At 49.6% G+C, this 15,425-nt stretch overlaps 1 protein-coding gene across 1 annotated transcript in view; it reads right to left on the reverse strand.

The window, feature by feature from the left end:
• RFX8 (RFX family member 8, lacking RFX DNA binding domain) overlaps nucleotides 1,564–15,425 on the reverse strand; it is a 48,494-nt gene continuing 34,632 nt past the window's right edge. The window contains exons 9-11 of the mRNA XM_013967537.2: nucleotides 11,028–11,142; nucleotides 6,702–7,018; nucleotides 1,564–1,758 (exon numbers count right to left, since the gene is read on the reverse strand). Of these exons, the coding sequence (XP_013822991.1) occupies nucleotides 1,564–1,758; nucleotides 6,702–7,018; nucleotides 11,028–11,142 (627 nt within the window). The remainder of the gene's footprint in view (nucleotides 1,759–6,701; nucleotides 7,019–11,027; nucleotides 11,143–15,425) is intronic.

The following is a 15,425-nucleotide window of genomic DNA, read 5'->3' on the forward strand; positions in this document are numbered from 1 at the left end:
TCCTCTCTGTTACTATCCACCCTCTCCCACCCCTTATCCTAACTTCAAACCCTGCAGATAAACAGATAAGCGGAATTTTCTTTGATTGCCTGGATGGTCTTTTCAAGGATGAATGCCCTCTGTCAGCTCTCAGCTAATCAGTTTACCCCAAAGTATGCAAACACAATTCACTGTTCCCGGACCCATAAAGCTTATAGTTGCCTTTGTTCCCTGACTCAGCCCATCACCTGTCCACTTAGATGTGAACAAAGGATATGCAAAGTCACTGTAACAGTAAGCCAAGGGATGCAGGCCTCTGAGTGTGGTTTTTTTTTTTTTTTTTTTGACAAATAACTGCTCCCAGATGGCTTAAGAAATGAGATCACATATTCAATGCAGTAGTAAAGACTCTAATACATGATTACTTTTTAAACCATAATGATGAATAATGAATCTAGTGATCTAGAGTTCTGATATTTCTTTAAAATTCCCAAGCATTTCGGGAAATTTAGTTCATTTATGTAATAGGAGATCAATAAAACATTCCCTATTTCCACTGCTACCAGACATTGTGTTAAGCATGAATTGTTAAATTCCTTTCAAGTATCATAATCAGTTACATACAAATGGTCTGGTTTAACAGGGATCTACGCTCAGTTTCAGGGTTTTTTGGGATTGTGCTAGAGGGGAACAGAGCATCAGCAGGACATCCACATTCGTGGCGGACACCGTTGGGTTCGTAGTTCTGTATCACTTTAAGAAAAGAGCCATGTGAATGAGGCCAAGGTGGGATCCTTAGCAGGGGTCCCCAAACTTTTTGGCGCCAGGGACCAGTTTCTTGGAAGACAATTTTTTCATGTACTGGGGGCCTGGGGGATGATTCAAGTGCGTTACATCCCTCGTGCACTTTATTTCCATTGATATTGCATCAGCTCTGCCTCAGATCATCAGGCATTAGATCCGGGGGGTTGGGGACCCCTGCTGTGCTGGAGCAGTAACTCTAATAGCACTATCACATAATTGAGTTTCCCCCTTCCTCAAGGCCTGAAGGGATCTTTCTACAAACTCTATGTTGATTAGGGTACTCCTGAAGAGGACGAAAAATATTATGAGAGGCCTTTGACTGCTTGTTCCCCTGGAGAAGGAAATGGCACCCCACTCCAGTATTCTTGCCTGGAGAATCCCATGGATGGAGGAACCTGGTGGGCTACAGTCCACGGGGTCGCAAAGAGTCGGACACGACTGAGCGACTTCACTTCACTTTGACTGCTTGAACTGGTTGCTATTCTACGAACTTTATCTTTCACTGGAGAATGATCCATGTTTTTATTACCAACAGGATTTCTCAAATTTCTCTCAAGTCCCCACAGAAATACCGCAAAAGCCCTGAATAAAGGCAACAGAGGCAAAAGTTATTCTCCAAATCAGTTTATATGATTCATCAAAACCAATTCCTTGAAATACATATAAACAGAAAACAGTGCTACCTTTATTATTTACATAAAATCTTCTTTCTCACCAATACAAAAGTGTTATCATTTACTCTATCGTTAAGAATGAAAAACATGTATGTTTTCTCAGGTCCTAGTCCAATAAATAATCTCCCGTGTCAGCATGACTTTCCCTAAGATAAATATCCTCAGAGCTTTGGGATACATCCGATACGTGGATCACAAATTTTTGTCCATCTGTCAGGGTTATGAGGGTCTCCTGTCCCAGAGGAAGGCTGAGTTTGATGGTACTTTCTGTGGCTTTATCCTCCAACAATACTTGGATGAGCTGTGTGGGGTGGGTGGGGCGGGGAGGCGGTGTTTAGAAGAAAAAATGAAAAGAGAACATTACACTTTTCCGTTTCAGGACCCACCATTTGAATTCTCCTACCACAAGCTCATCTCACCCTGGACCTAGTGCAGGGGACCCCAACTTCCCAGGGGAGCACTCAGGGGCTGCTGAAGACTTTGTGGAAGGAATCTGAAACCCAGGATGGCACAAGAGAGGGTGTTGGGAGTTGGCGCAAGAGTGGGAGTGGGTGGCTCCCTTGAGGAGAAGGATGGGGGCACTGCAGGTGTTTGTGAGGCCAGAGAGGGGAGCAACACTGCCATGAAAGGCACAGGGCAGGGGCTTCCCTGGCAGTCCAGGGGTTAAGATCCTGAGCGTCCAATGCAGGAGGTGCGGGTGCGATCCCTGGTTCGGGAACTAGGATCCTTCATGCCACGAAGCTCGGCCAAAAAATTAGAAATTAAAACAGACTCAGAGAGCCTGGATCAGTTGTGAAAGTCAGGAGGGAGCCTGTGAAGTGCCCACGGGTCTCCTCGCAGCTGTAACGCTCGTCACCTTGGCTGCTTTCCAGATGGATACTGACCCTATGAGCCGGCACAGTTGGCTCAAGTTCCCACACAGACCCTCCCTCCACCACTGGTCAAATAGACCAGTGTATAAAGGAGGAAGTCTGTGAAGACTCTCATGGGTTACATTAACACTCTGCTGCTGCTGCTGCTAAGCCGCTTCAGCTGTGTCTGACTCTGTGGGACCCCATAGACGGCAGCCCACCAGGCTCCCCCGTCCCTGGGATTCTCCAGGCAAGAACACTGGAGTGGGTTGCCATTTCATTCTCCAATGCATGAAAGTGAAAAGTGAAAGTGAAGTCGCTCAGTTGTGTCCAACTGTTATCGACCCCATGGACTGCAGCCCACCAGGCTCCTCCGTCCATGGGATTTTCCAGGCAAGAGTACTGGAGTGGGGTGCCATTGCCTTCTCCAATGCATGAAAGTGAAAAGTGAAAGTGAAGTTGCTCAGTCGTGTCCAACTGTTATCGACCCCATGGGCTGCAGCCTACCATGAGTGGGGTGCCATTGCCTTCTCTGTACATTAACACTCTATAGGGTAGTAATTGACATGAGACATTCACAGACTCTTATGTTGGCTCTCAGATAGTCATCAAGTTGCCTGAGCAAACCTTCCTATCAGAGAAACAAGGATAATATGCCACCCTCAGCTCCAAGGGTATTTGAAAGATGGGCAAATCCCCAGATATGATTACTTTCAAACTGACAGAGATGTATTTTCTTGATCTGATTTCTTCAACAGTGCCCCCTCCATCTCCATAAGCTACCATATTTTGACAAAGATGTGCAAAAGATGACTTTGAATGCAAGGTTAATGAAAGTACATATCTCACCAATTCTCTATAAATTCAATGATAACCGTCACCAACCAATGAAAAGATGTTTTTCTTCTGTCTCTCAAAACAAAAAACAAAGCAAAAAAACAAATACCACCTGTCTTTATCTTTACCTTTTGGCTGAAGTCACTTATGTTTAAATATTTTTGCCATGCTTTCATGCTTCAGTATATGACCTAAACTGAAAACTCAGTTGTGTCTGACTTTGCAATTCCACGGACTGTAGCCCACCAGACTCCTCTGTCCATGGGTTTCCCAGGCAAGAATACTGGAACTGGTTGCCAGGTTAGGGAGAATGGCCTTTATTTAATAGCAGTATAATTTTTCCTTTATTCTTAAGACATGCCTTGGCATCTTACTATTTTGAGCATCGGTAGAATGGACAAGAGCGACAGATGGAAGCGGCGGTGGGGACTGCTGACTTGAGCTGCTGCTGTAGGTGCAGGGACTGAGATGAATTGTTCAGGGGCGTCAGCCCCAGAGGTGCAGCTGAACAGGTGTTAACTCGTGGCAGAGGAAAGCACATGGGACCCTGAGCGTGTGCCTTTTTGGTGAAGACAAGCGCACACGCTGACTAGTGAGTGCAATGGAAACCAGACGAGCCTAACTTTTCAGTGTTCGAGTGTTTAAGTCATTATGGCTAAACTGGCAGGCTCGCATGAGCACAAGCAGGTTTAATGAATCTCTAATGCATATTACCTTGGATTATCTGACATGTATCTGCTTGTATTGCTTTATTATGTCATTCAATTATTTAATGTCCTTTCTACTGTTGCCACCAATTAATTATAGGTGGAATGCACCCATTGCAATAAACTCCAGAGTGGCTAGGGGACTGGGGAGAGAATGTTCTGGAAGGGCGTTCAGATTAGGAGGTTTTTTTGGAGAAATAATAACAATGACTAGGGTTATGGGTACTTTTTATGCTTCTAAGAATTTTACAAATAATTAACTTATTTATACCTCATTATAGCCTATGGAATTAGATGTCTTTATTTCCATTTTGTAGAAGAGGAAGCTGAGCAGGCAAATAAAGCATCTTGCCGAATGTTCTCAGCTCCTCTGTCCATGCGATTTCCCAGACAAGGATACTGGAGTGGGTTGCCATTTCCTTCTTCAGGGCATCTTTGCGACTCAGGGACTGAATCCATCTCCTGCGTTGGCAGGGGGAGTTTACCTCTGAGCCACCTAGGAAACCCGCTTAAGTGGAAGATGTGGGATTGCTCACAGTGGGCTACAGATATTTTCCCAAATCATCAGACTCGAACGTCCAGCTCAGACATGCGTCCTGTTGGGGCTCCCAAGCAATTAGGATAAGCCCTCCCGGTGGGTCCTGTCACCCAGGACAGGGTGTGTTCTCCAAAGGGTCAGGGGCCAGGAGAGGGTTCTCTAGGGCACAGTCTGGCCAACCTGCCCTTCTCCAGACTGAGCTGGGCCTTCTCTCTGCCCACGGCCCTGAATCAGCAGCTCAATGAGTGCAGCCTGAACTGCCTCCATCTGCTCCTTCTCTCGGTGGCCCAGCACCCCTCCCCCGTCACCAGTCCTGATTGGGGGCCAGTGTTTTCCCGTTTCCCGGTCTCTGTCTTGTTGACTTCATATACACACTCCCAGGGAGATGAGTTTCTTATTTACAGACTCACATTAGAGTCTCTGGCACTGAGAGCACGGAAGCACTGGGTGTTGAATTCACTATTTTGAGGTCAGCAAATGAGCGCCTGATGGAGACAGAGGGCTGGTGACTGTGAGAAGTGGCTCTTTGGCTCCTGTTTCATTTGTCCAGGCCAGTGGGTGTCTCGCGCAGTCCAGCTCAGTAACAATCTGCCGAGGTTCTGTGCGCTTGGAATGGGGAAGGGCTGCAGGGCACAGACGGGCGTCCCAGGTGGCGCGTCCTGCCAATGCAGGAGAAACAAGTTTGATCCCCGGTTTTGGAAGATCCCCCGGAGAAGGAAATGGCAACTGACTCCAGTATTCTTGCCTGGAGAATCCCACGGACAGAGGAGCCTGGCGGGCTACAGTCTATGGGGTCACAAGGGGCTGGACACGACTGAAGCGACTTAGCATGCCTGCAGGGCACAGACAGTTCCAGCTGTGACTCAACCACATGGCTCTGACCACGTTTCATCCAGGTTGAGGTCACACTCCTGCCTTCAGGGGTCTGGGGAACTTGTGGATGTGAAAAGAATGCCACGCAAAGAGGCCAAGCTTCCAAACATGTGTGCAGGAGTTTTAGAAATTACTACTGATAGTTGTTGTCAAGGTTTATTTCCCCAACCAGCCCACTCCCCTGCCTCGCATCTAGCTGAACTTCCTGTTCAATCTGCCTCCCCTCCCTGGCATTCGCGACCCCATCTCAGATCTCTGCATCCTGTGTCCTAGTTTTCTGGGGGCCTGGACCATCCTCCTCCCATCTAGCACTGTAGGAGAAGAATGATGAGATCAGGCAGGCCAGGGTGTCAGCCTCCGTTTACTGGCTGTGTGACTCTGGGCCTCTACTTAGCTTTTCCGAGCTTCTGTCTCCTCATCCATGGCATGAAAATGATAAGAACAGATACTGTGCAGGGTTGTATGGCTTTGAGACAATATGTATCAAGTATGCACAGTACATTCGATAAGTAGCCATTCTTACTTTCATTTTTTTTAATATGCATTTATTTTCTATTTACTTGGCTGCCCCAGGTCTTAGTTGCAGCATGCAGAATCTAGTTCCCTGACCAGGGATCAAACCCCAGCCTCCTGCACTGGGAGTGTGGAGTCTTAGCCATTGGACCACCAGAGAAATTGCCTTACTTTTCATTCTTTTAATTTTTTGGCCATGCTGCAAGGCTTTCAGAATCCTAATTTCCCAACCAGGGATCAACCCTCAGGCCCTAGGACTGAAAGTGCACAGTCCTACCCACTGGACTACCAGAGAATTCCTGCAATCCTTATTTTTATATCTTTCAAGATGGACCCCAATTCCATCCTTTCAAAGATCCTTTGTACTCAGACTCTTCAGTGTTTCCTTTCTTTAAACGCTGCCAGAGGCATTTTCAGCGCATGTCACTCCTCTAAGCTGTAGTGATCTGCTGCCCAGTGAGTCTGTTCATGCCAGGCAGGCTCAGCTGTCCGCATATCCCACAGCTCTCATCAGACCAGGCACGTTTTGGAGCTGAGCAGTGGTCAACAGGCACACTGGCAAAATCGCTTAAAGCAGAGATGAATCTAGAGTCCCGCGTCCTTGTGTGGACAGTGTATAACCCCCTCTATGGGTTTCTGAGGTTTCCCTGGTGGCTCAGATGGTAACGAATTTGCATGCAATGTGGGAGACCTGGGTTCAATCCCTGGGTTGGGAAGATCCCCTGGAGTAGGGAATGACAACCCACTCCAGGATTCTTGCCTGAAGAATCCCATGGACAGAGGAGCCTGATGGGCTACAGTCCACGGGACTGCAGAGTCAGACACAGCTAAGTGGCTACGCACAGCACGTGGGTTTCCTAGCCCTCTGGGTTCTCACTTCCCTGAGAACACCGGTGGACGGAAGGCCGGGCCGCGGTGTGCGTACCTTGTTGCCCGTGACGGTGTCTACCAGGAAGCCAGGCACCCTGACCACCACACTGCTCCCTGCCGTGGCACCGGGGCTCTGGCCCTTGCATCTGAGCATCACCCGGGGGGGATCCGCACTCAGGCTTTCACACTCCTGAGCTGGGGGGCAGTCTGGAGGGTGGTGGGGCTCATGGTCTGGCTGGACGGGAGACTGGTCATCTGGCAGTATCTCCTTGAGACTCCCCACGTTGTCCTCCTCATCTTCCTCCTCAATGCACGACTGAAGTATATGAATCACATATTCCAAAAGCAGCAAGTGAAACAGGTGCCAGGAGCCTACATTGACATAACAACCCCCCAGTGAATAAGCAGACAGACAGATGGACAGGTAAACAGATCCCGGTGGAACGAACAGCTTTTCCAGGGCTCTCAGCTCCCGTGCACTAGAGCCTCATTCCCCCTGGCAAAGCCCGAGTCCCTGCAGCGTCCATCACCCTCGCAGCATCCCATACCCAGAGGACCCCAGAAGGTGGCTTTAGCACGAGGTGCTCAGTGAGCTGAGTCATGACAGGGAACATGAGCACAGCTTCTGTGAGCTGGGAGGAGGGCCACCTGCAGGGCAACGGGTGCCCTTCCCGGAGGTGGAGAGCGAGCCCCTCGACCACCCACTGCCTGGCTGCATCTCCTGGGGGGAAACGCGTGAGGGGTGCAGGGGCTGTCCTTAGGGAGCTGGCGGGCAGGCACCAGCTGAGTGCTCTGAATCCCAAGGCCTCTGGCTCCAGAAAACAAAAGGATAATTAACAGTTCAGTTGAGAAACGGGGTGGGGGGGGGATATCTGGCTTATAACAGTTCTTAAAAGATAATTTTTTAAATTAATCTTTAAAAATCTTTTTAAATTTCAAATTTACTTATTTTTTAATTGAGGGATAAATGCTTTACAGAATTGTGTTGGTTTCTGCCACACATCAAAAGGTAATTTTTTAATGAAGATAAAACTGTGATTCTTACACAGATATAAAATGAATGCATTTCAAAGATTTTATGGGACTCAATTAATCAGAGAAACAGCAAGCTGCTGCAGCTGATTATAGCATTGGGAGCTCAGCTCGGTGCTCTGTGATGACTTACTGGGGAGGGATGGGGCAGTGGGAGGGAGGCCCAAGAGGAGGGGATATACGTATACATACAGCTGATTCATGTTGTTGAAAGGCAGAAACCAACAGTATAATTATAAAGCAATTATACTCCAATAAAAAATAAATTTGAAAAAGAGAGAATTCAAAGGACTAAACATACACAGACAGTAAAGAATGCCGCTGACATTAATTTACGAATAGATGCCACACGGCTGTCCTCAGCTGCGCCCACCTGACACACTATAGTTTGCACTTCTGGGCAGGAGAATCATATTACCTGTTTGATACAATTTGCAAGAGCTATAAAATAACTCAGACCATGAACGATGGCACCAACCCCAGAAGGGTGTGTTGACCCTTTCTGCGCAATTCAAAGCTCTGCAAAGTCCACTCTTCTCTGCTAGGTCTTGAGTGAGAGAGCCTGGTTCTGTGACATGACATGGCCTGGTCTGGAATAAGTCTGACCCTGAAACAACTCTTTGCTTGTTTGACTTTGTGAAACCAAGGTCCATGTGCAGAGGAAGAACGGGTGGTGTGAGTACTCTGACGTCATATGAAGGTCCAAGAAGGTGGAGGGGGAAACCACTGTAAGCCGAGAACGGCACCCACTCTATGAGTTATCAAAGGGTGCTGCGGCCACCAAGCCACCACATTACAGCCCCCGACAGTGAGCCCTGGGGGAACGCGGGATGGAGGCAGGGCGTCCACTCCTCATCAGGTCCTCAGCTACTGCAGCCGCCCCAGCAGCACCCCCCGAGGAGACAGGGTGAGAAAACGCAGGATAGCGGCCCTGGAGAGCGGAGAAGCATATCGAAGGAATGATTTCAGGGAGCCCAGACTCTTGCATCCTCCCACGGACAGAAGAGCACTAAATTCCTCAGGGCTTCCCTGGAGGCTCAGATGGTAAAGAACCTGCCTGTAATGTCGGAGACCCAGCTTCCATTCCTAGGTCGGGAAGATCCCCTGGAAGAGGGCACGGCAGCCCACTCCTGTATTCTTGCCCGGAAAATCCCATGGACAGAGGAGCCTGGCGGGCTACAGTCCACAGGGTCGCAAAGAGTCGGGCATGACGGAGCGGCTAACACACTCACACGCACATTCCTTAACTTGAGATGTCAGGCTTTCTTTAATTAACAGCAATCTTTCGAGGTTCCCACTACTTGGTCTTTGTTGCAAAAAACTCATATACATCCTGGCTCCGCCCCTCACCTCTTCAGTCCCTCAGAGCTACCTGAGATGCTGTGTCCTAGGCTTAAGTCCTCAGTTTTGTCCACTAAATAAAACATAACTCTTAACTTTCAGATTGTGCATTTTTTTTCAGTCAGCAGTACAAACTACGGAAACGGCTGGTTTTCCTTTTGTGGTTGTACCTGAACTTTGCCCTGGAAGAGCATCAACATTAAGCCTGTCGTCCTGACCTTCATGGGCAGAGCCTCATGATGAATGGGTGTCACCTGTGTGGCTGCTTACCTTCCAAAGAGACCCCGAGTTTGCAGAATGGTCTAGAATAGGGCTTCTCTGCTCTTTGTCCGCTCTTCCTGATCCCTGTACCCACCGCAAGGGCCTCTGGCAGCCCTGGGGCAGGGGTTCCTCACCCTGACTGGTGTGTGAGCTCGTGGGTGGAGGCTCTGTCCGTCTGTCCACGGCTGTGTGTCCAGTGTCCAGGTAGGAGCCTGGGACTTTGCAGGATGCACAGATATCTGCTGGAACGAGTGATCCCGTCCACGGGGCTGTGGGCCTCAGGGATGACTGTCCCTCCCCACAACTCTCCTGTCCTACGCATCTGCACCACAGCTGTGACAGGTGAGACCTCCCCCAGCACAGGAAGACCATCCACTTAACAAGAAAGTTTGCAAGACAGACTCTGCTTCATTCTTCCCACCATCTGCACACAGTGGCGTCAGTCGTTCAGTCGTGTCCAACTCTTTCTAACGCCAGGCTCCTCTGTCTACGGAACTCTCCAGGCAAGAATACTGGAGCGGGCAGCCATTCTCTTCTCCAGGGGATCTTCCCAATCCAGGGATTGAACCCAGGTCTCCTGCATGGGCAGGCGGATTCCTTACTGTCTGAGTCACCAGGGAAGCCCACAGGGGGAGCTTTATCAATTGTTATTCCTGGAAGTTAAATCCAGGTGCCCCAAAGAACCCATTTTTTCCCTCCATCTCAGGTGGGAGTAAAAGTGGGTGCCTGGTTCTTTTCTGAGAATGTCCCAAAGCAGATAATTAAAAAGTCAGAGGAGATTTCTTGCGTATCTGACAATGACAGCAGGGGAATGATAAAAGAAACTTCCACATATTGAACTCTAGAGGAGGCATCTGGCTTTATACATGAGTGAACTTGACTCCGATGCTAAAGAAAATAGTATCAAGTTTGTGGCCTATCAACCCTCCACAGGCCCTCTGCTTTGACTGTTAGAGAAAAGGACGTATTGACCAGAAGTAAAGAACGTCCATGTTGAAAACAGAGATTAAATGCCTGCCTTCTGGGGACACCAAGGCTGGTCCTCCTTCAATGATAAGACCCCCCTTCCAGGTGTCAAGGCCATGCTGACTTGCTGTGTGCGTGCTGGTCTCTCTCTCTTTTTAAACCTTGAGGAAATGACTTGTTTAATGTTCTTTGTTCTGACAAGAAATGAAACTGTGCTGCTCTCCAGAGCATCCAGAGCAGCTTCTCAGGGTCATCTGGGGAGCGGGCTTGTGGGCTAGACCTAGTGCGTGTGTGTTAAGCTGCTTCAGTCGTGTCTGAGTCTTTGTGACCCCATGGACTGTAGCCCTCCAGGCTTCTCTGTCCATGGACTTCTCCAGGCAAGAATACTGGAGTGGGTTGCCATGCCCTCCCCCAGGGGATCTTCCTGACCCAGGGACAGAATCCACAACTCCTGCATTGACAGGAGGATTGTTTCCCACCAGGGCTACCTGCGAGGGCTGGTCCTTGGTCTGGCTCAAGTAAAACTTTGTTCTTATTTCTGATTGTTTACTGATTATTTTCATGGACAGGAGAAGGAGGCAGGGTCCAACCATTTGATGAATCATCGTGTTGTTATAAAAAGATTAGCATGGTTTTGTGTGATTCTCTGTGTCCGTGTTTTATTTTACATAAAAAGGAGAGAAGACGGTGAGTGGGTTTCACGTCGCCATACGGCGAGCACTGAGCTGTAACCACACCTGTGGCCTGCAGCCTACACACCACTGTGTGTCCTCGGACTTACCGAAGCTGTCTCTATGACAGAGGGTCATGGCTTTGCTCACTGCTGTGAGGAGGAAATTCCACCTCAGCTGGAAGCTGGCGGCCAATTGGATGAACTCCTCTTTGCTTCTGCTTGGCTGTTACATTTTAGAGAGAGAGAAAAAAAATGCTGGGGTTTATGATAAAAATTGAGGCGAGCATGTTGTCAAAGTCGCCCACGGCGGGTGCAGACACTGATGTGGCCAAAGGGGGAGAGGAGGTGGGAAGGGCAGGGGGAGAGGAGGCCCAGGCCTGGTCTCTCACCATCCCTTGTCGGGGGTGATTCCTGGCAAGACCTTTTGAATTGGGGGGAGAGAAGACAAGAGGTGGGAGAGGGGCCTACTTCTTTTTTTAATCCCCACAATTTTTTAAAAAGAGGTCACTTGTGAGGACCCCTTCAGGGTGACCCCTGCAAGGCAGTCCCGCTGAGGCCCCCTTGGCAGTTGCCACTGGGGACATCGGGGGCTAATTTATACTTGGCATATCGGATGCTGTGATAAAGGGGCCCAGAATCCCACAGAGACGGGAGGAAAGGGGCTGATTTTGGAAAGCACCAAGCTGGCTGCTGCACTGGGTGAGTTATCGAGGCCCGGGAGGCCCACCTGTGTGGTCATCCGATGGCCTGAGTGGCATTTAACTGGGTACTGGGGGATGCTGTATGTGCAGACCAAGGAACTCCCCCACCAGACACACGGCAGCCTTGGGTTGCACTTCTGGTGAATTACAAACTGACAGAGCTGCAGGAGCTCCCCAGCACAGGCTGGGGTGAAGCCCCTGAACCTCCCCTGCGCGGGGACCCCCCCCCAGTCTCAACCACAGTCTCCAAGGAAGAGTTGCGGTGACTGGCGAGGAATAAAGAGGTGCCTTTCCATCTCTGCTTGTCTTCAGCCCCCACTGAGAACTCGGGGCTCTGGGTGGGTGTGGACCTGTAACCAAGCAAGACCCTATGTGGGCGGCCTCCCTGGGACACACACCCCCACCCCCATATCCTCTGCTGAGGCTCCTCGCTGAAGTACCCAGATGAGAGCATCTTCTGTATTTTTCCTGAGCTTTTCCAATGCTAAACATCACCAACAAGCGGAAGAAACTAACTACTTACTGATCAGAGCACACAGCCCGCAGGCCTTCCAGTGTCTAAGGATCAGTAACGTTAACTGCCCTGTTATCTCAGCATCAACCAGAGAATTGTGCACAAGCTAATCACACACCCTGAGCCCCGCCCCCTCACTTGGCCCTTGTAAATGCTTTGCTGAAAGCCTCTGGGGAGTTTTGAGCATAAGCCACTCGTTCTCCTTGCATGTTCCTGCAATAAACCTTTCTCTGCTCCAACCTCTGACCTTCCAGTCTGTTCAGCTTCACAATGCATCCTGAATATGAACCTGGGTTTGGAAACAGACTCCCCTTAGCAGGGGCATCCTCTCCCCATGCCTTTGGACCTCCTGGATAGGGGGGCTCTTGGGAGGACCCCTGAGGGGGTTCAGCACACACAAAGATGTCCCTAAACCACCAGAGAAGGTGCAGTGGGCGATCTCAGCCCAACCCCCGAGCTTTCCTCCTCTTGCCATAGCATGACACCTTGGGTTCCCACATTTAGAAATTACTCTTGGGCCCAAACTGCACGAGAACTGGGGGAACCAAATGAAAGACAACACAGCTGAGCGTCTCCCTGTGTTCCAGATGCTAACAACTTGAGATGATTAGTCATCTTGGACATGCCTGAGGCTTCACATTTTAACAGTCTGAGTATTTTATTGACAGTAGTCTTTTTTTTTAATCGGTCAAGCTGTTTTAGAAAAACAACCCCATCAAATGCAGGCAGACAGAAAACCACCGCCTTCCTGAGATGTCTCATTCATGAGGGCTGTGGGGGTGAGGGTGGACACACCATGTCACATGGGCTTTTTTATTTCTAAGAAGCAAAGAATGAGAATAGACACCTGCCCCTGTGGGGCAGGACTGGTACCCGTGGTCTCAGTGGGCTCGGCTGGGGCACAGCTGAGGCTGCGTGAGTGCCTGAAACAAGGACCAGAGGACAAATCGGAGTCTCCACAGCTATGCAACTGCGCACGTGACCTCTGGTACAAGTGAGCTTTGCCAAGGACCAAGGAGGAGAAATCAAAACCACGCGGCAGGGCTTCCCTGATGGATCAGTGGTAAAGAACCCACCTGCCAACCTAGACACTGGTTTGATCCCTGATCTGGGAAGACCCACATACTGTGGAGCAGCTAAGCCCACGTGCCACGACTACTGAGCCCACGTGCTGCGAGTGCCGAAGCCTGTGCACCCCAGAGCCAGCGCTCTGCCACAGGAGGGGCCACCGCAACTGGCGAGTCACCCCCGCTCACTGCAACTAGAGAGAAGCCCACGGAGCAAGACCCAGCCAAGAATTAACAGATGAGTAAAATGATTAGAAAGCCCACACAGAATCTGAAAAGATTATTTCTAAGAAGCAAAGAATGAGAATAGACACCTGCCAAGGCTTAGAACCCAGCTGTCAAGCTCCTCCCTGGGCTTTCTGCGGGAGGGAGGGATTGGGAAGACCTGTTGTTGGAGACTTCTGGAGAAAACTCGAGTCACCTTCTGGTTCCAGGCCCTCCAGGGCTCTCTGCTGCAGAGATGTCTCCCCTCTTCCCGAGACTGGTCCCCCGCTTTCCCTATGCCCATTCCACTCCTGCCGACCTCTCTCAGGAATGCTGTCTCCCTTTCTCAGCTTAATTTACTCTTACCTGCCCTTCGCCTCCCAGTCAAGCCCATTCCCAGATGCCTTAGCTTTCAGAGGGTGGTGTCTTCATGGGCAGAAGGCGTTTGGGGTCCACTGGGGCCTGGTGCTGGGGTTCCCCCAATAGCATTGTCAGCTCCGACAGGGTGACTGGAAGCAGCCTTTGGCAGGAGGTGCTCTCTGGAGGAGGCCTTTTCCATTCTGTCCTTAACCTCGAACCAGGCACCCCCGCCCCCACCTCCCTGGCTCTGCCCTGCTCATTTCCTGCCCAAGCACACCGTTCAGACCTTTTGATCATGCAATGCTTCGCCCGACCTACTGCTTCTTTCTGCAGGTTAAAGAAGTAGAAATGAAGGGTAAGGATCAACAGATGACCAGATCTCTTTCCCAGCTTCCCCTTCAGTAGTCTCCTGAACAAACTGTGTGAACAAGAAAGCATCTCCAGAGAAGGAAACGGTAACCAACTCCAGGACTCTTGCCTGGAGAATCCCACGGACAGAGGAGGCTGGCGGCCTACAGTCTACGGGGTTGCAAAGAGTCGGACACAACCGAAGCACACATGCACGCATGACAAAAAATAGAAGGAGAGAGAGAGAGAGACCGCAAGGAGCGGACGAGCCTGGACACAAGCCTGCATGCCGTGGAGGACGGGGAGGACCCTTCCCTCCTCTTCTCAGCGATCAACTGAGATCACTTCCCCATTTTCCTTTAAAGACGTTCAGGGCCAAGCAGAATCTCTAGAGGTGGTTTTGGGGACACCGAGTTTCATCATCTCAATCCAGACTGCAAGCATTCTGATCAAAACCAATTTTCTTCTCTACCAACATTTGCTTCACTCCAGTATTGATTTTTGAGCAGTGAGCGGCTGAACCTGATTCAGTACTGTGACTTTCTGATCCCGGTGATGACGACCATCAAGCCAAAGGGTGTACTGAACCCAAGGGACATGTCTGTCAGAAGGACCAAACCCACCCACATCCAAAACCTATTCATGCTGGTTTTCATGAACCCAAGCCTGACGCTTTACTGGGACTGTATGTAAAATCCCCATATGAGCACCGTTCTCCCTGAGAAAGGGAGTATTTCCTGCCATATCAGTAAACAAGGATATCATGGTCATCAGTGATTCCAGCCCTCCAAATGTGTATTCCTGAGCCCTCAGGGCACCAAGGAAGGAAACGAATAGCTGCAATCCGGCATCCACAAGGCTGCAGCCATTCCCTACGGTGAGTCCTGAGGAACTCTGGGTGTGAAAAACAGAGGATTCTGGCCCCAGATAGCTGAGATGCATATGAGCGGAATGATTTCAGAAAGCCCAGACTCTTGCATCTTCCATACACAGAAAAGCACTAAATTGCTTAACTTGGGATATCTGGTTTTCTTTAACTCACAAAAAGCTTTTGATGTTCAGATTACCTGCCCTTTGTTGCAAATGTCTATATAGCCTGACTCTTCCCTCTGCCTCCTTGCAGCAGTTCTCTCAGGGTCATTTGAGATGCTGTCTCCCAGGCTTGAAGTCCTAAAAATTTCTGCTGAATTAAACATAACTCTCAACTTTTAGGTTGTGACTATTTTTAAGTCAATATCTGTCGATGGACAAACCTATCTCCCTCCTAAACACTCCTGCTTGGTGTTCACATACTCAAAAGGGCAAACACACT

Source organism: Capra hircus, chromosome 11 (assembly GCF_001704415.2).
Source record: "Capra hircus breed San Clemente chromosome 11, ASM170441v1, whole genome shotgun sequence".
NCBI lineage: Eukaryota > Metazoa > Chordata > Mammalia > Artiodactyla > Bovidae > Capra > Capra hircus.